The sequence below is a fragment of the Electrophorus electricus genome, chromosome 18, assembly GCF_041902795.1.
Source record: "Electrophorus electricus isolate QZ-2024a chromosome 18, ASM4190279v1, whole genome shotgun sequence".
Classification (NCBI taxonomy): Eukaryota; Metazoa; Chordata; class Actinopteri; order Gymnotiformes; family Gymnotidae; genus Electrophorus; species Electrophorus electricus.
The window spans coordinates 741,607-764,476 of record NC_137514.1 but is presented as its reverse complement, the minus strand read 5'-3'; the positions used below and the strand labels follow the sequence as shown (position 1 = coordinate 764,476).

The 22,870-nt window shown below is 45.5% G+C and overlaps 3 protein-coding genes across 18 annotated transcripts; 2 read left to right on the top strand and 1 right to left on the bottom strand.

Moving 5' to 3' along the window:
• The first annotated feature begins 1,440 nt into the window (after window positions 1–1,440).
• On the top strand, window positions 1,441–12,518 carry LOC113585183 (bifunctional apoptosis regulator). Of its 14 annotated transcripts, none has more exons than XM_035534525.2 (11): window positions 1,441–1,721; window positions 2,357–2,584; window positions 2,680–2,878; window positions 3,126–3,292; window positions 4,787–4,931; window positions 6,530–6,706; window positions 6,817–7,016; window positions 7,189–7,221; window positions 10,383–10,421; window positions 12,163–12,221; window positions 12,322–12,518. In XM_035534525.2, the coding sequence occupies exons 2-11, from the start codon at window positions 2,391–2,393 to the stop codon at window positions 12,516–12,518; spliced, it is 1,410 nt and encodes a 469-aa protein (XP_035390418.1). In that variant the 5' UTR covers window positions 1,441–1,721; window positions 2,357–2,390. The 14 variants fall into 14 exon arrangements, with proteins under 14 accessions (XP_035390418.1, XP_035390417.1, XP_026878342.1 ...); XM_035534524.2 differs by having other exon boundaries at window positions 2,278–2,584; XM_027022541.3 differs by having other exon boundaries at window positions 2,278–2,584; window positions 10,351–10,421; window positions 12,322–12,500.
• LOC113585184 (phospholipase A2-like) lies at window positions 4,992–10,051 on the bottom strand. Of its 2 annotated transcripts, none has more exons than XM_027022546.3 (4): window positions 9,774–10,051; window positions 9,200–9,371; window positions 8,608–8,714; window positions 4,992–5,408 (listed from the first exon to the last, which is right to left on the bottom strand). In XM_027022546.3, the coding sequence occupies exons 1-4, from the start codon at window positions 9,811–9,813 to the stop codon at window positions 5,200–5,202; spliced, it is 528 nt and encodes a 175-aa protein (XP_026878347.2). In that variant the 5' UTR covers window positions 9,814–10,051; the 3' UTR covers window positions 4,992–5,199. The 2 variants fall into 2 exon arrangements, with proteins under 2 accessions (XP_026878347.2, XP_026878348.1); XM_027022547.3 differs by lacking the exon at window positions 4,992–5,408 and adding an exon at window positions 7,883–8,199.
• txndc11 (thioredoxin domain containing 11) lies at window positions 12,412–21,760 on the top strand. 2 transcript variants are annotated; one of them, XM_035534523.2, is made up of 12 exons: window positions 12,412–12,672; window positions 13,117–13,333; window positions 13,642–13,739; window positions 13,968–14,097; window positions 14,545–14,638; window positions 14,926–15,038; window positions 15,739–15,939; window positions 16,046–16,655; window positions 16,764–16,906; window positions 19,024–19,136; window positions 20,558–20,638; window positions 20,791–21,760. In XM_035534523.2, exons 1-12 carry the CDS (start codon window positions 12,545–12,547, stop codon window positions 21,257–21,259), a joined length of 2,397 nt encoding a protein of 798 aa, XP_035390416.1. In that variant the 5' UTR covers window positions 12,412–12,544; the 3' UTR covers window positions 21,260–21,760. The 2 variants fall into 2 exon arrangements, with proteins under 2 accessions (XP_035390416.1, XP_081557064.1); XM_081700938.1 differs by lacking the exon at window positions 12,412–12,672 and having other exon boundaries at window positions 13,216–13,353.
• Window positions 21,761–22,870: the final 1,110 nt, after the last annotated feature.

Here is a 22,870-nt window from a genome sequence, read left to right as displayed (position 1 = left end):
TATTCCCTATTATTAAGAGCTAGCTAATTTGTCGTTCTCATTTCATAATGCAGCACTTTGTTAACACAGCACTTTTTGTTAACTGAAGGAGTTATATATGTATGTATATATGTGTATATACGTATATGTGTATATATAGACACACACGCACACACTGCGTGGCCAAAGTTAAACAGCCATGTCGAAAGACACATCCTGTGGTCATGGAAAAGATGTTAATCTGTTTTAGAAGGGTCAAATTATTGGCACGCATCAAGCAGAAAAAACATCCAAGGAGATTGCTGAAACTACTAAATTCGGGTTAATAACTCCAACGCATTATTAAAAAGTGGAAGGGCAGTGGGGAAACATCATCTTCGAGGAAGGAATGATCGTGATCGGCGATCAGTTAAACTGGTGAAATCAAATCATAGAAAAATAACAGTAGAACTCGGATATGTTTAATAGTGAAAGTAAGCATTTCCATATGCACAATGCGAAGGGAATTCAAGGGATTGGGACTAAACAGCTGTGTAGCCTTAAGAAAACCACTTGTCAGTGAGGCTAACTGGCAAAAACGTCTTCAATTTGCTAGGGAACATAAAGATTGGACTCTGGAGCAATGGAAGGTTCCAGAGTGATGGGCGCATCAGGGTAAGAAGAAAAGCGGCTGAAGTGATGCACCCATCATGCCTAGTGCCTACCGTACAAGCCTGTGGGGGCAATCCTATGATCTGGGGTTGCTGCAGTTGGTCAGGTCTAGGTTCTGCAACATTATGTGCCCAAAGAATGAGGTCAGCTGACTACCTGAATACACTGAAAACCAGATTATTCCATCAATGGAATTTTTCTTCCCTGATGGCACAGGCATATTCCAAGATGACATTGCCAGGATTCATCGGGCTCAAATTGTGAAAGAGTGGTTCAGGGAGCATTTATGCTATGTCTTGTCTCGTGCACTTACTTTTATGTATAGTGTATATTTGCACATCGGAGTTTGGAGAAACACAATCTTGTTCAGCTGTACACTACTTGTTGTATAGTCTGAATGACAATAAAGCTCACTTTGACTTTGACTTTGAGACATAATTTTGTACGTTTATAGTAGCTGTATACACGAGGAAATGTAACAAGCGAATCTATGTAAAGTAACCTACTTAGCTCGATAGGTTAGTAGCCTATTCTTGATACAAATTTAGCACAAGTGAACTTTAACAATAATGTTAATATTAATACTATTAACATCCGGTCATTTCTTTGTGCAGACCGCAAGCAGAAGTTGCAGGAATGGCCTCATCACATGTTTGTACACGAAAATGTATAAATGTATAAAATGTTTATTGAGTTACTGCAAACTAATAACTGACACAACAAGGAACCAATCACAATCGTTAATACTGAATCGGCCAAGTGAACCACCAATGAAGAATGAGCATCTGGTCGTCACAATCGTGGCGGGGCAGGAAGGATGTTGCGCACCTGTTCAGTGCTGCGTTCACGTCACCTCGACGTTTATTTGACAGAGAAACCCTCGAGTAGGAAACCTGGAGATTTACAGTCGTATGTTGGTTTCTTGTGTAGAGACTGAAAACACACCACTTTGCTTCCGCACATTTTACAATCCGAATCGCTCAATACGAGCAAAAGAGGTAAACGACCGAGGAGAGTGACTGTATATTTGGCTCGTTCTCGACCTGACAGCTGAAATCCACGTTTGGAAGCAGCGTTTCAGTTGATCACAGGTATGTCTGTCGCAGCTAACCTAAACATGAATGTCGTGTAAATATGAAGATCAGAGTGCTAGCTAGCGAGTTTGGATGCCTCTTAAGAACTTCTTAGGAGTGTATGCTGGTGTTTCAAGATTTTAACATGTGCCCAAAATGTCCATTATTGTTAGCTAGTATTGTTGCAAGGGGCGCCCACAGCCGTACACAAGTTGCATTAAATGCCAGCGTTTGTGTTGTTTTGCTAACGTAGCTCTCAGGACACCTGTCAGACTTCCCCAGCAGCGTTTCTCTTTCTCGGACTAACGAACTGGGTAATGGGCAGCTTCAGTACACAAGTAACTTCAGCACTGGACTGGAATGAACTGAAACTCCCCCACAGTTAATCAGAATGGTTTTAATGTAGCTAGCTAGAGGGAACGTTAGCTTGTACGTGCAAACAGAACAGCGCACAGAACCATGGAATTAATCTCTCTACCTGTCTCTCTTTCTGTATCTCTCTCTCTCTCTCTCTCTCTCTCTCGCTCGCTCTGTTGCTCATCTTCCCCTTATCTTCCCCTCCTCTCCACTTCAGATGGTGTATGCTAAGCCCCAATGACAGACTCTCAGATAACAGAGGACAGTGGCACTAAAGTCATCTTTTCATTGTCCAGTTCTCGGCAAGCTTCAGCTGAAGTGGGTGCCCCTATGAGCGGGCTGACGGAGCAAGAATTCACGTGCCACTGTTGCTATGATGTCCTTGTGAAGCCCACCACGCTTCACTGTGGCCACAGCTTCTGTCGCCACTGCCTTGCGCTGTGGTGGGAGTCATCTGGTAAAACCGAGTGCCCTGAGTGTCGCGAGAGATGGGAGGGGTTTCCTAAGGTCAACATTCTACTGAGGTAAAATGCGACTGTTCAGAAAATCTAAACACTGTCCTGACTAAAGCATAGAGGATAGAGGTAGCTCAGGATTACTCTCTGTGTGTTTTGTGTAGAGACGCTGTGGAGAAGTTGTTCCAAGCTGATGTGCAAAGGAGGCAAAAAGAGATCCAGAATAACCCGCGGATCACTCAGTCTCTGCTGGACTTCCAGCGCCATGGCGATGAGGCCAGTCGCGGCGCTCCACCAGGAAGACCACGGAGAGGAACCGGAAGCTTCTTCTCCGGAGTGCTCACTGCTCTTACTTGCGTCACTGTAAGTGTGTGTGTGTGTGTGTGTGTGTGTGTGTGTGTGTGTGTGTGTGTGTGTGTGCGCCTGCCCGCCCTTTTTGAGTCTTGGTTCCTCTTGAGGTTTCTTCCACTAAGCCTTAGGGAGTTTTTCCATGCCACTGTCACCTTTTGGCTTGCTCACTGGGATCACAGACATGTGTAAAGCTGCTTTGTGACAATGGCTATTGTAAAGGTTCTGTGTAAATACACTTTAAATGACTGACTGTGTGTAGGTGATGTTGCTGGTCTATCACTGGTCCAGTGGAGAAAATCATGAGGTTCTGGAATTTAAGCCACTCAGCAGGTGGACAGCTGATGATGTCAAACTGTGGGTGGAACACTTAGGTGCGTGGACCAGCCAATACAGAGAGACCTTCCACAGAGAACAGGTTAACGGCAGGTTAGCGTGTGCGAACACACACACACACACACACACACACACACACACACACACACACACACACATTTTTGTTTTCCTTGGGATCTTGAGAGCCCTGCGTAGTATCTTAGCTGTCTTTCAATCCAGCCTTTTCTTCCCATTGGTAGGATTTTTCCATATCAGCCATTTCCACTATCTGACAGTAGTACATACCATGCAGGGGTTTTTCCTCCCATGATGGTCCCTGTTCCTCCTCATTTCCATCCTCCTCAGATTTCTGCTGTCTGAGGTACTCACTAAGCACTTAGTGCTGTCATCCTTCTTCAGTAGCTTCTATCTCCTCCTTAGGCCAGCTTATTATGCCAGTGGGGTATCTGATGACTGGTAGAGTGTAGGTGTTGATGGCTCAGATCTTGCCTGGAACTGTCCTGTTCTCCATGCTTGCGACTCTTTCTTGGACATCTGCTAGCATGATGATTACTGGATCCTGTTCAGGAGGTTGCTGTGGTCTGCTCTCAGGTTCTCTAACCACTGGGCGTTGATGTTGTGTGATGCCTTCTTCTCCCATATGCCTTTCCAGTATTGTTCAGCTTTGGTGGGTCTGTTCTTATGCTGTCACCCTGCCACCAATAGTACACATTGGTTGGCTCATAGAACATCCTGTTTGTCCTCCTGGCTTCTGCTTCTTGTGTGTATCGCTTCCAGTGGGCAGCTAGGCTTCTTAATCTTTGCTTGGCAATCTCCAAGGCCTCAGGTATGGACAGCTTGTACTTCTCACGTACCTTCATGTGCCTTGTGCCTTTCTGTGTTTCTGATAGCTGGCTGACTTCTCTCTGTGTGGCCTTTATCTTGGCCTCCAACCTCCTCCTCCATGAAGGGTACTGCTCCTTGATGCCACGCATCTCTGCTGTGGCATATATCAGTGATTGTCACAGTAGTGATCGTTTGTGGTGCTGCATTCACAACTTCCAGCACATCTTCAAGTACTTCGGTTGGTAGTCTGCTAAAATTGGTGCCCTGCTTAACTGGGATCTTCAATCTCAGGTCAGCAGCTCTGGTTCATTGGGTCTCGGTTCCCAATTTCGGGGTATGATGATGATGATGATGATGATTTACCTGTCGTCCTCGCTCCCCCTTGCCATAGCATGTGTGTTGTACCTCATCAATCTGGAACACTGTTGGAACACTGAGCTATTAGTTTTTTGGAGTTAGTCTATATGGAGTTGTGTTTTGAAGCATTCATAGATCACCCATCCTCTGCATAATACCCTCTCTCACTGATGTTACTTGTGTAATAGCATTTCAACAGTCCTCTAGTCTGCACTCTTGTCCATTAGTGTGTTGTTTTTGTTCCAGTAGTCAAATTTTCATCAGACTGTTCTGATCCCACAACATCTGACATTGACCTTGTTCATCCGGGGTGACATCCAAGCCAGTGTGACTCTCTCTTATCGCACTGTATGTTGTATATAATTTAATATAGTGTGTGTGTTGTGTTGTGTGTATGTGTGTCAGGATGCTCACTCTCCTTGAGGATGATGACTTGTCCAGGCTTCCATATAGTATAGATAACCCCACCCACCGACGAGCCATCCTGCAGGAACTGCACAGGGTCCGCACTGCTAGAGTCAAACCGCCACAGAACCTCTGGGAGTACAAGGTGTGTGGGGTGAGGGGTTTGTGTTTTGAAGGGAGAGGATTTGTGTATCGGGGGAGGGTGCACACATTTGTCAAGTCAAATCAAGTCAAATTTATTTATATAGCGCTTTTTACAACAGATGTCACAAAGCACCTTTACAAATGGGGGGGGGGGATACCACAACAGTGACAATATAAACAATAAAGAGCAAAATAAGTAGTGAAAGAGAAAAATAATAATATAATGAAAAAAAAAAACAATTAATGTCTAGTCTGATTTTCTAAAAGTCCTAGTCTGATCCCAATGATGTGCACGTATCCAAAACCCATCCGATATGAGAATGTCCATCAAGGGCAATGGAGAAGTAGTTGTAGTTGAGAAGTAGAAGTAGAAGTAGGTGTGGTGGGCTACAGCAGGGGACATCAGGGGGTGGTGGGAGTAGCCATGGCAGCTGAGACAGGTTGAGGCTCAGTAACATGAAATCAGGGGTAGGTGTACCTTGGCAGAAAGAGAGAATAGATTATTAGGCATGTCCAGGTATAAGGGTGTGTGTCTGTGTAGGGGTGATTTCACATACAACCCCCCCCCCCACCTCTTATAAATGGAATTATGTAAATAAATAAGAATAACAGAATAAAATGACACTAATAACACTAATAACTACTACCATGTTGGTAGTAAGCAGTCAGACATTTAGTGTGTTATTATGACATGGTTTTTGGTGTGTTCTGCAGTGATAGATGCTTTTTTTTCCTCTTTTGCAACAAGAGCAAGCATGAATTTTTCATATAGGCTGGATTTCAGCTTTTTTATGACTTTTTTCATGTTTGTGTGAATTTTGTATTATGAAGGAGAAACGTACAGCTCTGTGTTGGCCTGACTGTGTTCTCTCTCTCTCTCTCTCTCTGTTTGGCTCTTTGTCTAGTTCTTCTAGACATGTCTTCCAGTTTCAAAGGCCAGGTTATGATCTCTGATTTTGGTACTGTTTTAAAATTTGTTTCTGTTCATTTTTTTCAATTTTGAGTAAGTACTCGGCTCATTTGTACATTTTACAACATTTTGTTTCATTTTATTTTCTCAGTAGTTTATATAATTTAACTAGGGTTTGTTTTCTAATTTCTCTCATTTCTTTCTGACTCCATCTGCCCTACTTTCTCTTACACACACAGACACTTCGGACAAGACTAGGACCTCTAGAAAGTTGGACATTTAATTTTTTCATTTTTTGTTTATTTTTCTCTTAAAATTTTTAATATTTTGGTGACCGTTGTCACCCAGAGGAGGATGCCCCCCCCACCCCCTTTGAGTCTTGTTTCCTCTCAAGGTTTCTTCCTCATGCTCTAGGGAGCTTTTCCTTGCAACCGTCACCCTTGGCTTGCTCACTGAGGGCTTGGACTTGGACATTTGTAAAGCTGCTTTGTGACAATGGCTGTTGTAAAAAGCACTATATAAATACATTTTGATTTGATTTAACTCTCTGTAAAGTGTCAGAGCTGTTTCTCTCTCTCTCTCTCTCTCTCTCTCTCTCTCTCTCTCCATAGACTGTCTGCTCTGACTCTCTCTCTCTCTCTCTCCATAGACTGTCTGCTCTGACTCTCTCTCTCTCTCTCTCCCTGTAGGCGGTGAATGGGGGAAAGGCTCTTTTCTTACTTTACGCTCTCAAAGATTCTCCTCGCCTCACCATCCTCTACCTCTATCTGTTTGACTATGATGACGGCTTCCTGCCCCTCATACATACCTGCTGTCCCAGACGGCCACCCCATGTGGATCACCTGCCCAGCAAGGCTCGTGTGTGTGTGTGTACAGCCTTCTATTCTTTCTAAATATAACGTTCTATATGTATTATAGATATGTGTCTGTCTGTCTGTCTGTGCCTTGCTGACTCTCTCTCTCGTGCGTCCTGTAGAAGGAGAATCCTAACTGGAGACAGTGGGCGGAGTTTGTGGTGAAGTACTCTGTGCTGCCCTATCAGCTCCTGGCAGAGTTTGCGTGGGATTGGCTGAGTGTTCACTACTGGACGTCTCGTTTTGTTATAGTAAATGCCATGCTGCTGTCACTGCTTGAGGCCTGCGCGTTCTGGAGAGTGTGGAGCAGGAGAGAAATTAGGTATATACACACACACACACACACACACACAGACAACCTAGTGTCTAACTATACACTTATAAGGTAGGTGTAGCAGTAGCCAGTTTTGTAGGGTTAAGTAGCTATGTATAATACAAAAAAAAGAACATGTAGGTAATGCACTTCACTTGTTTTGGTTGTGTGTGAATTTTAGGATGCTCCCTCAGAAGATGTGGCACCACCTGTGGTGGGTGTTGAGATGTGGGGTCGTCTTTGCACTGGTCTGGCCCCTCCTCCCCCAGTTTGTGTGTAATTGCCTCTTCTACTGGGCCCTCTACTTTAACCCCATTATTAACATAGACCTGGTGGTACAGCAGGTTCTGCGCCGAGACACACAACACGTATGATGCATGCTTGTACACATACACACACCACACGACACGCACACCCACCCACCCCTCACAGATGACTCACATCTTGAATGAAACGTACGTGCGTGCGCATGTACTCCTGCTGAACTAGAGGGGTATATGTGTGTGTGTGTGTGTTCTTACATGCCCTTCTGCTGGACAAGAGGTGCTGATGTCAGTGCTTTGGGGGTTTACTCTGTATCTCAGATCTTTAAAACATCAGTTATAATAGAATAATAACCGTACACAGTGAAATGGGTCCAGAATCTCGACATCACTCAACTGATCAAAGCCAAGAGATGGTGTTTGTCTTCCTTCCTTGAAGCTACATTGCTTAAACCAAATTCTTTATTCTCTTTGCATTTCTGACACTGTTCATAATTTTGTTGATTTTACACTGATACTCATTATTTACGTAATGCTATTTTTTAAACAAATTGTTTTCAATTAAAAAAAAAAAGTTTCGTGAAATGTGATTACAATGTTTTAAACAAACAGTACAAGCAGAAATATTTTATTTTTTTCAAGAGGGTGGTGGGGGTGGCAGAAGTATGAGTGGGGGGCATAAACAATGCCCAAAGATTGGGCTGTCTGTCAGGAGTGGGCACAGGTGTTCAGCCCCACAGAGGGTGAGGGTGTGGGTGTGTGTGTGTGTGTGTCAGTCAGTCAGTAGTAGGCACAGGTGGGGTGTTCAGCCCCACACAGGAAGTCAGGCCACATGGCGTATTTAAGGGTGTACGGAGCCCTCTTCAGGCAGCGTGCAGCTTCACTGTCACACACACACAGCCTCTTCTCACAGTGGTCAGTCAGAGATCCTGAACAAATATAACATGAATTCCAGTTCTAAGGTGAACAGTGATGGCCAGTGCTATTGGAGTTTTATAGTTCAGTGTTTCTTTAACGCAAAGCACATATCCATAATACCCTGAAAACATTTAGAAAGGGAGAATCTCAAACATCAGGGTTTGTAGTGCAGACTGCTTTTTCTCTGTGAGTCCGTAGACCAGTGGTATTCAAATCCAGTCCTGGATTTTGTAATCACTTGTAGTTGATTAATAACTGATGTAACTAGTTGTCCACTTCATCACACCTGACTCCCAGATAAAGGGAGGATGGAAACCCTGGAGGACTGGGATGTGAACACCTAATATATGGCACACAGTGCCACACAGTGTGTGTGTGTGTGTGTGTGTGTGTGTGTGTGTGTGTGTGTAAGTAAATACCGCAGTCTAGTGTCGGGCTGCTGCAGCTCCAGGAATATTTATCTGTTTTGGCATGACAGCCTCGATTCTCTGCCCTTGAATAGCAACAGTCATGCTTGTGACAACACCTTCCACACACACGCACGCACACACACACACACACACACAAAAGCCATCAGAAGTGGCATTTTACAGGAGGGTTACTATTACCGTAAGCACCCCAGTGACATGAGTTGAGGGTCAATCACATAGTGAAGTGTAGAGTAAGCATTTCTGAACTGTAATGATTTCACTCTCTCAGTATGATGAATCAGCTATACAGCTTGCCATGCCTACACAAACTCAGCACAGTTTGTGTGTGTGTGAAAACAATGACATTGTTCTAAACCTGCAATTTATACCAGGCAACAAAATATAGCAATTATTGTATTGTCTTGACCTGCATCTAAATGGTGTACACACTGTAAGGTCGTGTACTTGCTAAGACACCCACACTTTAATTTGATGACTGGGTGTATATTGTGAATTAGTTTTTTTTCCTCCAAGTAAACTGGACACAGTGTAAGATATCGCAGTCTACATTTGTATGAGTGTGTGTTGGGTAAAAGCTCACCAGTCCGCTTTGTCTCGCGGCCAGCCTTGTCCCCCGATCCCGCAGTAGCATCCGTACATCACGTAAGCCACCGCTGATCTGCCCGTGCTGCACTTGATGACTCCTGCGAGCTCCAGCAAACTGCGCGTGTCCCGTCCAGAGTGCATCAGACTCGGGAACTGCGGGCTCAGCGCTACAGCAGAGACCGTGATAAGAGCACATGCCGTTAGGATGCACCTCTGGAAAGTGCCTTTTGCGACAAGGGAGTGGAAATTCTCATTATGAACCTATCAGACAGGGCCCGAGCAGCCAACCTGTTGATCGTATTTTAATATTTTTATACGATAGGCAATAGTCTTTTACGTCTGACGGAAAGTGGAGCCTTCGAGGGAAACATTCTAGGAATTGTGGCGAAGAGGCCATCAACTGCAAAACTGCAGGGCTCCAGGGCTGTCCGATAGGAGAACTGAGGGACATTCCTAACGGGCAGTCCCTAACTCTGAGCTAGGTTCATCTGGCAAAACAGAAATCCTGCTCTGTGGAGCACAGATCGTCCAAGACGTGTAAACAGGATTCGATAACAAGTGCTACTCGCCTGAGAGAAAGAAAAGCGTGGCGATGTAAATGACAGTCATCTCCAACCAGCTGTGGCCGTTTCCTGGTGAACAGTTGTTGGCTCTTTGCTGCTACCGATGTTTGGGTTGATGCGCGTCACCACCCGAGGAGAAGCTGCCGTATGAAGCGCAGGGGAGCCTTTATACCTTTGCCTGTATTCGAGGAACGTTAATCATGTGTGCCATGTGTACGCTTCGTCTGAAGAGACTCCGCTTTACGGGCTCCGAGTTTCATTTAATCACACGTCTTGCTCTCGCGTGAGTCTTATCCGTGGAGGCGTAGCACGTTTTCTCACACGGATGTGAAAGCTGTCATTTAACTCCGTTTACACTTAGAGTCGCGCCTATACTGGAATAATGTAGAACACAGACCTACATAGTCAGTTTGAACACTGTTTCCTGAGCTCCTGGAGCACTGCACGATTACATTTTCAGCATAACAATGCACTTTTATTTCTTTTTGTTTTATTTATTCAGTTTTCATTTTTGTCTTTTATCTCAATACTTTATAGGTTTATTTGAACTCCTTTAGCAATTTATTTTTAACTTTTCTTTTAGTTACCAGTTCTCCTCCTACCGCTTCCCTTTAGCGATCCAGATCGGCGGTCTACTTCTCGTCCTCTTTCCAGGTGAGCGGTCTGCTTTTCGTCCTCATTCTCATCCCCCTGTCGCTACACCTTCTCCTCATTATATTCTGTTTATGCCACCATGCTGCTCTGCTGATTCTCTGCGGCCTTCTCTCCTACTCTTCTCCTGTCTTTATAGTTCACACACCGGCTCGGTTCCATGTTTCTGACGCTCTCCTGGGCCGTATTCCTCAGCCTGTCCTGCTCTTGACTACAGCATCCGTTTTCTGCCTCTGTTCCCGCGTTACCCCGTTCGCGGTTCCCCTACTTTGATATGCTGACGCTGTGACCCTTGCAATTAAAACCTTCCTGCACTAACATCAGTTTTCTCTGAGTTTCATTACATTCACATTTATGCCTCTAAATTTGTCATAGTTAAATCAATTGTTTTATTTATCAGTGTAGTAATTCTTTTATGTGAAGCCCGCTAGATGGCCGCTGTATAAATAAACTTGCCTTGCCTAAAGCGGAGGATTTTAAGGTGGTCTACTGAATCACCAACAATAACGAATCATTTGCAGCAGAGAAATGTAGCCATCTGAAGTGGGCCTATGATTGTTTCCTGCGTTTTCTTGAACTGTCTACCACAGAGTGTAATCAGGACTGCAGGCTACAAGATAGGACTGATAGGACTGCTCTAATTAGAGAAGCAAAATCTAATAACTAGTGTAGAAGACCACACCTGTAATACAAAAGCGTCGACGTGTGTGGGAATCTAAGAAGTGTAGTAGTATACGAAGAACGAATGTACGGAGGCCGCGAAAGGACATGCTGAAGATTTTGTTTTAATAGGTAAAAAAGAAAGAAAACTATTGCCTGCTGAATGCATTTTTCTTGAGATAATTAGATAGAGAATTTTCAAGATAACATTAAGGGTAAGCCTTACCCCTATACCACACACTGGATGGGAGCAGCATCGCCCAGGCAACGTGCAGACATTGTTAGTGCCCCAGTAAACACTGAATTATACAGGCAAGATATCTATAATTTTTAAAAATATAATTACAACAATTATAATAATTGCTATATTGCCACCCTTCCTCTGAAACATTCTGATGTGATTTAAATGGTATGGTTTTGAACAGTGTGAAACAACATCTTTGTATTTGAGAGCGAGTGAAACTGAACATTTCACTGTATTTGAGAACGAGTTTGAAATAAAGTGTTATATAGTGGCCCATTCCATCAGAATAGTTCTGATCACGGATACACAGTTTCTAGTGGACTGGCTCGGAGGACAATAGTGAATGTAATCCTGCCTGAATGGCGCATTGCTGCCATCTACAGGGTGAAGTGAGCATTACCCTAAATGTTCTGGAAAAATATGTTGGAAATAATAATCATGAGAAAAGATTTCGAGAAAAATTATCTTGAGAAATGCGTTAGGCAGGCAATAATTTTGTACGTATTAAAATAAACCCCCGCCATGTTTTTTTCGCGGGTTCCATACGAAAGTTAAAAACACACAAAACCGAATTAAAATAAAGTTAAATAGCTATGAAAAACCATATTAGAAAATGTGGATGCGTATAGAGGAGCAAAGGTTTTAGTCACGTGCTTGAAACAGAATTAATTGAGAATGTTTCTACAGAATCACCTAACATACTTTTTTCTTATTGACATCGTGGTGTTCAACATGAACAGCTATACAATGACGCGCAGTAAAAAACACTTAAAGTAGTTTTTGTGATCGCGGTTTACGTATTTGTCTTATACGCTTATTGTACGTGTTTGTACTTTTCAGATGGACCCATACGCTTCTTGTACGTGTTTGTACTTTGCAGATGGACCCATACGCTTCTTGTACGTGTTTGTACTTTCAGATGGACCCATACGTTTCTTGTACGTGTTTGTACTTTTCAGATGGACCCATACGTTTCTTGTACGTGTTTGTACTTTTCAGATGGACCCCTATGTCGGACCCACCTTCTCGCAAACACGGAAGTGAACGAACTACGTGGGACAGGCAGGTTGGTTCAGTGCTCTTTTGAACGGTTACCGTGTTTCCAGGCGTTCGCTGGCCTGTCGTTTGTCTATGACCCCGGGGCGGCCCAACCCTTTCGGGAAATGTCAGAAGACTGCGAGACGCGGCGTTTATAGATGGAGGGGGCGGCGCAGAGCCGGTAATGTGGCAGCGGTCGCGGTCGCATGTCCGGCAGGTGGTGGAGCAGATGGGCCTTAGACCCGCCGTGCTGTGTGGAGGAGCGCTGCTGCTCAGCTGCCTTCTCGTCCTGGCGCTCACACTCAGCTACAGGTAACCGCCACAAAACAACATGTTAGAGGCTGTCCGTCAGGCCTGGGCTTCTTATCGAGTTTGTGAGTAAGGGAACAGTTTTCCAAGTTACTAGTTCGCCTTGCCCGGCTCAGCCCGTGTCCTAGTTTGGAAGCGTTAGTATGTAACTTCATAGTAGGAGCAACTAACGGGAGGCTTTACGCTCTTTGGTTCACTGACGACGTGTCTTGTATGATGAACACGACTAGGACATACTTGTCCTGTTACGGAAGAGGTCCCACAACACTGGCTTTACGTGCATGGTGACTAGTGTCGTGGGACTGTGGAAAGTGAAGCTTTTCTAGCGTCACCCAGAAACGCTGTTCGGTTGGGAAGACATGCCAATTCCACCAGAGAGCTTCTCCACCTGTTCACAGATCTCACAGACCGTGTGACTGATGTGTATTAACTAATCCCCCTCCCCAGTCGGGCCAAGTCTGTGGTGGTACCTGCCCGAGCGCCTGTGCGGTTCTTCCCCACGCATGTTCCTGTCGTGGATCTGTTTCTGGGACAGCAGGAGCAGGCTGACCTGCTGTGTGAGGGCTCAGACGTCTGCTTACTCTTCTACTATGCCCCCTGGTGCGCGCGCTCTGTGGCTGCACGTGAGCACATACAGCAAGTGGCACTCCGCTTGGCCGAAGAGGTACAGCCCGAGTGCATCTTGTACGTTTGTAGTGGGTGTGTTGTTTCTGCTTCACCTGGAAGATACTTTAAATCAAAGTGTGTGCGATATGACTCATGTAAAATTGATTTGTTTTGTGTTTACAGTGGCGAATTCTCACACGTAGCCAATGATGAATATCGTAACTGCTGATTACCATCACAGTTCTGCTTTAGTAGTGACAGCAGAACAATTTCCACAGCTGTGAAATCTGTAAAGTTGTGTTTACAACCTAGTGATGCGTTTCATGTGTGGCTGTCTCGACTGTAACGATGTAATGTTTTATGCAGGTTCAGTTTGTGGCGGTGAATTGCTGGTGGAGTCAGGGAAGGTGCCGGAAGCAGAAAAACTTTTACAAATATCCAGTCATGCACCTGTACTACAGGAGGTAAATGCTGTAACTGTTGTTTCTCTGACTGGAGTAACAGGAGGTATCTGATGTGTTGCTTACACCAATCAAAATGGACTTATTAAGGAGAACCTGTAAATGTATAATGAGTTAAAACTCTAAATAACCCTGTAATTTGTTAATGATTAATGTTCTCTTTCTGTGTCTGTCTATCTCTCTCTGTCTGTCTGTCTGTGTATGTCACCGTCTTTGTGATTCTCTCTGTAGGTTTGGTCCTATTGAGTATAAGGGTCCTACTATTGCTGATTATGTGGAGAGTTTTATCAGAAGGGTTTTGACACCCCTCACATACCTGCCCTCCCACACAGCAGTGCACAACTTTATATCACACCACGAGGTAACGGTCACGCTCACAGGTGTGATCGTGATCGCGCGCACCCACCCACCCACACACACCTCATAACTGTTAATGTGGTGTAGAACTGCTCTTTCATGTATAAACAGGTGATCTCTTACAGCGGATTTCTTTTTGTGTGTAAGCCAGGAGTTTATGAAGTCTTGTCATATCCTTGTCATAAGCACAGGTGCAAGTTATGTTTCAGGTGGTTTAGAGTGTCTGTCTGGGAGATACTGATATTTTTCACTTAGATATCTGTCTGTTTTTGTGGCGTTATTTCTATGTCTGTTTTGGTGTAAAAGACCGGCTTGTTTCTGCTTTTCTGTCGATCTGCTGAGGTCACCCAGCTGTGTTTGAATGACTCCTCAACAGTTTTGTCATTGAGTAGTAAATGTCTGTTTTTTCTATATTGTGTGTGTGTGTGTGTGTGTGTGTTCTGTCCTACAGCAGGGTGTGATTGGGTTCTTTGAGTTTAACTCCTCCCCTCAGCCGCCCGGTTATGTTATATTTCTCTCATCTGCACTACATGCACTCAGAAGAGGTATGACACCTATTACACACACACACCCCTAACACATACACACCCCCAAAATGCTTGCGCACACAAACCCAATGTGCACACACACACACACACACACACACACACACACACACACACACACACACACAAACAGTGAGAACAAACACAAATATAAAGTTAGTGTGATGTCACATTCTTTCATCCTGTGAGGCTGGCACACATGACTATACCATCACTTCTAGTGATTTGAGTTGACTGGAATTCATAAGTGTGAACTGAATGGTCCAGCTTTTCTCTCATTGGTAAAGATTCTCAGGGGGCAGTGCGTTTTGGTGTAGTGACGAATCTGCAGGTGGCAGAAGCCATTTCGGTGAGAGAGGACGACACAGTGTATCTGCATCGCCGTTTTAACAGTTCACTGGTGAGTACATGCATGCGCACGAGCACCCAAATGAGCACGCACAAAAGCACACAAATGCACTCTTGCACCCAAGGGCATGAACGTGTGTACACGCACATGCCAAAGTACACGAAAAAGCATGCACTCAAATGCACAAATACATATACACATGCGTGCATACACACACAAGTGCACAAACATGCATGCACACACACAAAAGAATATAACTCTGCTTAGCCCAGCAACAATCAGAGACGAGTCTGACCAGTTGGTCATCTTACTGACTGAACACGAGTTCAGCTTGAGTTCTGCCCTGCTGAACACAAATCACTGGTGTTTGTAATAGTAAAAACAATTGCATTAATAGTCATAAATGTCGATACTAATAGTAAAAAGGGGAAGGACATTAATAATTGTAATATCGGTGGTGGTGGTGATAAAAACAGCTAATATTATAACTTGCATAATCTTGGCAATAAGAATGTTATAACAGTAATTAGCTGAACTGAGTATGGAGTTAGGGGAGAGTGCACTGCTGTTTCCACTGGGTTTGTTTTGTTTGAGGCTTTTAGCAGCTTCAGGTCCAGATAAAGGCTGTAATGTGGCTGCTAAAGAGATTCTCTGAAATTGTTCCCTCTGATCATCTCAATGTGACAAGACAAAGCTCTGCAGTTGGAGAACGGTGGGGTACTTTTGGTTTGATTGCTTCTTTCTTGGGCAGGTGTTCCCAAGGGCAGAGAGGAACTTCACACCTGAGGCCATCATTGATTGGGTGTATGAGAACAGAGAGAATGTCATTCGCTGGATTCTGCCAATGGGAACAAAGAGCTACTCTCTAGAGGCAGAGTTGCACAAAGGACCTGCACTACTTATGTTCCTCCCACACAATCCTCTCACAGCCAGTCATCATCTGCTCTCTGAGGTGCACTCTGCCCACTTTAGTCTCTAGAGATTTTAGATTTCTTTTCTCATTCCCACCCCCCTGTTACTCCCTCACTCAAACTTATGCAGTTTACTCTCTCCATCAGGTAGCTGATGTTGTGCGACGCTACCACTCCTGTTGCTGGTCGCACCTCCAGGATGATGGCCTCTTGCCCTCCTTACAGCCCCATTCACGGTTTGTGTCATCTGGGCCGGCCTGCTGCCAGTCTCTGCTGCTGCCAGGGTGGAGATCCGAGTCTGCTACTACTAACGCTAGTGTTGGCATCTGTGAGCTGTGTCTGGACCGCCCACTCTCGTTGTCCAAGCCTTGTCTTTGTTCTGCACTGGAACTGGAGGCAGTTCTTGACTCGTATATGAGTCGAGTGTCTGTTCTGGTGCCCCCTGTCTGCAGCAGTGTGCAGCACACCTACAGCCCGTTCACACGCTACAGCGCCTGCTGCAGGAGACTGCAGGTCACTGTTGCGCGCCACTGCCCCCTGCAGGCTGATGCTCTCGCAGGCCTTCGCTGCCGCACCAACAGGACTCTCCACTTCTACCTGCTCGACTCCCAGCTGGCGTGGCCTCTGGCCCGGAAGCTTGGTGCGCTAGGCAGCCAGAGCACTCTAGGCAACCAGAGCGCCTGCACATTCAGCACTATTGTTGACCTGGGAGCCGAAACCCACTACGTTTTGGAGAACATTGAGAAAGACTCACTAGGTACACATACTTAATTGCACACACACTTAACCATCTGCTCAGTCCAGCCACTGGGGGGCAATGTGATGGGGAATGATGGTTAAAAGTCTGTCTCTGTCTGTACTGCAGAGCGCTTCATTCTGAACTTCAGCACCCCATACAGCACCCTCCGCAGGCACCTGGTGGGGCAAAGAGAACTACATCCCCCACAATCCCTCATTCAGGAAGTGACCACGCACACTTTCATGGACATAGTGATGGACCCTGAGAGGGTGAGGATATGGTATGGCTGTAGCCACACTTGCACACATGAAAAGTTTACTAACAGCATGCAAAATCTTACCGGCAGTACTGAAACTGGCCTGAATTTTGATGTGACATTAGTGAGTTCATCACATCACAGACCATGAAGTCAGCCATTTCTCATTGCTATGGAGATTTAAATTCAATAAACCCTGGCATACCTGATTGACAACCTTTTTGTTGGAAACCCAAACATTGCTGCTGTTTTGGAAGTTGGTTGAAACTCCAGTGCTTTAGCCTGATGCTGCCTATCAACAGTTCTATGACTGTGTCAAAACATGCACAAGTGTTTTCATCTCAGTGAGAAAGAATAAACCCTATGAGAATGACACCTAACGCTGTCTCCCGGTGTTCAGTGAGCGAGAATGACGCCTAACGCTGTCTCCCGGTGTTCAGTGAGCGAGAATGACGCCTAACGCTGTCTCCCGGTGTTCAGTGAGCGAGAATGACGCCTAACGCTGTCTCCCGGTGTTCAGTGAGCGAGAATGACGCCTAACGCTGTCTCCCGGTGTTCAGTGAGCGAGAATGACGCCTAACGCTGTCTCCCGGTGTTCAGTGAGCGAGAATGACGCCTAACGCTGTCTCCCGGTGTTCAGTGAGCGAGAATGACGCCTAACGCTGTCTCCCGGTGTTCAGTGAGCGAGAATGACGCCTAACGCTGTCTCCCGGTGTTCAGTGAGCGAGAATGACGCCTAACGCTGTCTCCCGGTGTTCAGTGAGCGAGAATGACGCCTAACGCTGTCTCCCGGTGTTCAGTGAGCGAGAATGACGCCTAACGCTGTCTCCCGGTGTTCAGTGAGCGAGAATGACGCCTAACGCTGTCTCCCGGTGTTCAGTGAGCGAGAATGACGCCTAACGCTGTCTCCCGGTGTTCAGTGAGCGAGAATGACGCCTAACGCTGTCTCCCGGTGTTCAGTGAGCGAGAATGACGCCTAACGCTGTCTCCCGGTGTTCAGTGAGCGAGAATGACGCCTAACGCTGTCTCCCGGTGTTCAGTGAGCGAGAATGACGCCTAACGCTGTCTCCCGGTGTTCAGTGAGCGAGAATGACGCCTAACGCTGTCTCCCGGTGTTCAGTGAGCGAGAATGACGCCTAACGCTGTCTCCCGGTGTTCAGTGAGCGAGAATGACGCCTAACGCTGTCTCCCGGTGTTCAGTGAGCGAGAATGACGCCTAACGCTGTCTCCCGGTGTTCAGTGAGCGAGAATGACGCCTAACGCTGTCTCCCGGTGTTCAGTGAGCGAGAATGACGCCTAACGCTGTCTCCCGGTGTTCAGTGAGCGAGAATGACGCCTAACGCTGTCTCCCGGTGTTCAGTGAGCGAGAATGACGCCTAACGCTGTCTCCCGGTGTTCAGTGAGCGAGAATGACGCCTAACGCTGTCTCCCGGTGTTCAGTGAGCGAGAATGACGCCTAACGCTGTCTCCCGGTGTTCAGTGAGCGAGAATGACGCCTAACGCTGTCTCCCGGTGTTCAGTGAGCGAGAATGACGCCTAACGCTGTCTCCCGGTGTTCAGTGAGCGAGAATGACGCCTAACGCTGTCTCCCGGTGTTCAGTGAGCGAGAATGACGCCTAACGCTGTCTCCCGGTGTTCAGTGAGCGAGAATGACGCCTAACGCTGTCTCCCGGTGTTCAGTGAGCGAGAATGACGCCTAACGCTGTCTCCCGGTGTTCAGTGAGCGAGAATGACGCCTAACGCTGTCTCCCGGTGTTCAGTGAGCGAGAATGACGCCTAACGCTGTCTCCCGGTGTTCAGTGAGCGAGAATGACGCCTAACGCTGTCTCCCGGTGTTCAGTGAGCGAGAATAAACCCTAACACTGTCTCCTGGTGTTCAGTGATTACCACTCAGAGATTAAGGTAAGCTGTTATCTTAGGCTAGTATGGAGACGTAAAGTTACTGTCCTAGCGATGTTGTTAAGTGAAATGCAGCATTTTGTCTTCTAAAATCCGTGAAATAATTTTGAAAAACTTGGTTTATGCAGTTAAACAGTTTTTCCCATAAAAACAATTTTCCCTACTTCTGTCCCTTCATCTCTCTCCCTCCCTCTTTCTCGCCATCTGTTTCTTGTTCTTTCTTTTTCCAAGGATGTGGTGTTGTTCTACTATACAGGCTGGTGCGGGTTCTGCACAGTGCTGAACCATGTACTCCTGCGGCTGGCTATGCTTTTCCAGGGAAATGGCACCCTCCTGGTGGCCAGGTGACACATTATCTTTGTTGCTGTTAAGAGTCACTGAATCAATGGAAATTGAGTACTGCCACCAAGTTATATGTTTAGTATTGTATGGTAATGCTGTAGCTATCGTATGATTATGTAGGTATCGTATGACGATGTTGGTAATAATGTAGGTATTGTATGATGTACAGATGCGGCCAAACGTTTTGAGACTGGCATAAATTTTGGTTTTCACAAAGTTTACTGCTTCATTTATTATGATGGCAATTTGCATTCACTCTATAATGTGAAGAGTGATCAGATGAATTGCAATTAATTGCAAAGTCATTCCTTGCCATGAAAATTAACTTAATTACAAAAATTACTGCATTTCAGCCCTGCCACAAAATGGCCTGCTAACATAATTTCAGTGATATTCTCGTTAGCTCAGGTGAAAGTGTTAACAAGGACAAGGCGGCTGATATCACTGTGTCATGCTGATTAGAGGAGCAGACTGGTTGCTTTTAAAAGTATGGTGGTGCTTGAAGTTTTCTTCTGTTAACCATGGTTACCTCCAAGGAAACACATAGTCATCATTGCATTGCTTCAAAAGGGCTTCACAGGCAAGGAAAATCAAAAGCACCTAAATCAAGCATTTATGGAATCATCAAGAACTTCAAGGAGAGAGGTTCAGTTGCAGTGAAGAAAGCTCCAGGGCGCCCAAGAAAGACAAGAAAGTGCCAGGACCATCTCCTAAAGAGGATGTAGTTACAGGATCGGGATTCCACAGGAAGTATAGGGATTGGACTGCAGAGGATTGGGGTAAAGTTATTTACTCTGATGAAACCCCCTTCAGACTGTTTGGGACATCTGGACAAATGATTGTCCGGAGAAGAAGAGGTGAGTGTTACCATGAGTCCCGGGTCATGCCAACAGTAAGGCATCTTGAGACCATTCATGTGTGGGGTTGCTTTTCATCCAAGACAGTGAGTTTGCTCAAAACATTGCTTAAGAACACTGCCATGAATAAGGAATGTTATCAAAACATCCTCCAAGAGCAACTTCTACCAACGATCCAGGAGCAATTTAGTGATGAACAATGCTTTTTCCAGCATGACGGAGCACCATGTTACAAGGCAAAAGTGATAACCAAGTGGCTCGGTGAACAAAACATTGAAATTTTGGGTCCATGGCCAGGAGACTCCCCAGATCTCAATCCTATTGGTAACCTGTGGTCAATCCTCAAAAAGAGGGTGGACAAACAAAAACTGATCAACTCCAAGCACTGATTAGGCAAAAATACTGAGGCAGTAAACTTTGGCCACGACTGTAGGTATTGTATGACGATGCTGTAGGTATTATAGGTATAACAGCATTGCTCACAATGCAAACAGGAAAAATATTGTTGTAAAAGTGGTTTGTTGAACTCTTGAGTAGTGATGTCAGTGTGGTATTGTGGTTGCCAGGGTGAATGTTGCCCTTAATGATCTTCCCTGGGAGTTCATGGTGGACCATCTGCCCTCTGTCCTGTTCTTCCCCAGACACAGGTAGTGTGTGTGTGTGTGCGCGCATGGGTTTTTCTTTATATTTTAAACAAATATTCGTTCATTTTCAGGCCTTAATGTTTCTTGTTCTGCGCTCCTCTCCTACCCTCTCCTCTCTCTCCCCTTTGCTCTCGCCTGTTCTCTCCTGCCATTAGGAAGCAAATGAGTGTAAAGTTCCCAGAAAACACTGCTACCACTCTACCCAACTTGGTCCGTTTCATCCTCCAGCACACCAGCCACTCTGCCCGGGTTCACGCTGCAGGGCCAAAGTCACTCCTGCAGGCGGGGTCTGTCCTGGAGGCGGAGCTTCGCGCCCTTCAGGGGGAAGTGCTCTCACTCCAGCAGGATCGTGAACGACTCTCCAAACAGCTCACTGCTCTGTGGCATGAGAACCGCCGTCTGGCACTCCACGCATATGCACTGCAGGGGCAGAATGCCGAGCTTCAGGTCCAGAGTGGGCGTCTCCAGACACTGTACAGCGAAAAGAGCCGTCAGCTTGCGGAGGCTGTGAGGCGCTTGCAGGAGCTGGCAGCCGCCTCTCAGGACATCCTGACTGAGAACTCTCTGCTGAAAGTCCTGCTCAGAGTTCTGAAGGAGGGGCAAGGGTGGGAGGAAGAACAGTGAGAGAGTGCAAAGCAGGAAACTTCCTGACCTCTTGGTAGTATTTTGGGGTGGTGAGGGGCAGTGCTATGACGACGATTCTAGAACCTTCTGGTGGAAGCCATTAGAATGTTGACAGAGACTATTACCATTGATCTGTTACTGCTGTTCTCTGTGGACTGACAGACATGCTGCATCACCTTTCAGTGTTATGATGCAAACAAACAGAAAAACAAAACAAAAACTCCAATCAACAGCTTTTGTACGATCCTCAGCTGGGCAGTAATTCTGTCTAAATGTGTTTGAGGTGCAAAAGCTGACCAGACAGGTCTCTTGCTCCTCTCTCTCATTATGTAGAATCACAGAACAGAATTTTTCATTACTTTTCTTGGCTAAAGTAATTATTTTTCCACAGGTCCTCTGATCACTGAGCGTATCTGTCCTTGTGGAGCTCAGTTGTTGACTGGGCCCATGTGCTGCCTGGTGTTTACAATTTGTATGGATTAAATATGTTTCTTTCATGTTTTCTGCGTGTGCTGGTGTGGTCCCTTCACTCAGACTGCAGTGCTTTGGAAGTGGTCAGAGCCCGAAGTAGTGTTTTTACAGTGAGGTCACTTGTCCAACCTCATGTGGCGTTTCTTGCAGAATAATAATAATTAATAATAAAAAAACTGGGTTTAAAATAACCTTTGTCTCTGAATGTTATGACCACCACATTCTGCTTTTAAACAGAAATCTGTGACTCTTGCAGCATTGATCCAGGAACAGTACCTAATGATACACAGACTGAATTGACCTTCAATAAAAACAAGCAGTCAAACAAAACAAGCTGTTGGGTAGGTGATACGTAGGTCATGGTTTAGGTGTCTGGATTTGTACTCATATAGAAGCTGGGTATGAAGAACGTTGTTAAGAACAATAGCTTCTTCCCCAGAGACATAACTTCCCTGAACCAAGAGACCCACTTAGGGTCCCACATAATTTTTCTGCCTGCCCCTGAACTGGCTGCAACAACTGACTTTTACACATACACCTGTATTCTTCACTGTTTATAGAACCTTGGCCATGTATGTACTGGATGTACCTTGCATTTTAAATCTCCCATCCTCATTTCTAGATATTGATGTGATTCATCTCACTGTGTTATTTAATATGTCTCTGTCTGCATTAAGTGCTGCTCTGTTTGTGCTGATCTTTTGTACATTAAGCTTTTTCAATATGTAATACTATAACACTTTATAATATCGTACTGTACAGTAGGACCAAACCCCCACAGGGTCAAATCTATTTTAAACATGGCCCCCTCCATGTGGGGAATCCTCTCCTAAATTACTGCACAAACACCAGCCTAGCTCACCGTGTCCTCTCCTAAAGTAGTACACAAACACCAGCCTAGCTCACCGTGTCCTCTCCTAAAGTAGTACACAAACACCAGCCTAGCTCACCGTGTCCTCTCCTAAAGTAGTACACAAACACCAGCCTAGCTCACCGTGTCCTCTCCTAACATACTGCACACCAGTGAATTCAGATTCATACAGTATATGTGACCAGACACTATATGTTTGATTTGGTTAATAAAAAAAAATCAAATGCTCCAACTGATGCAACAGTGTTTAGTGTTGGGAAATTGAGTTC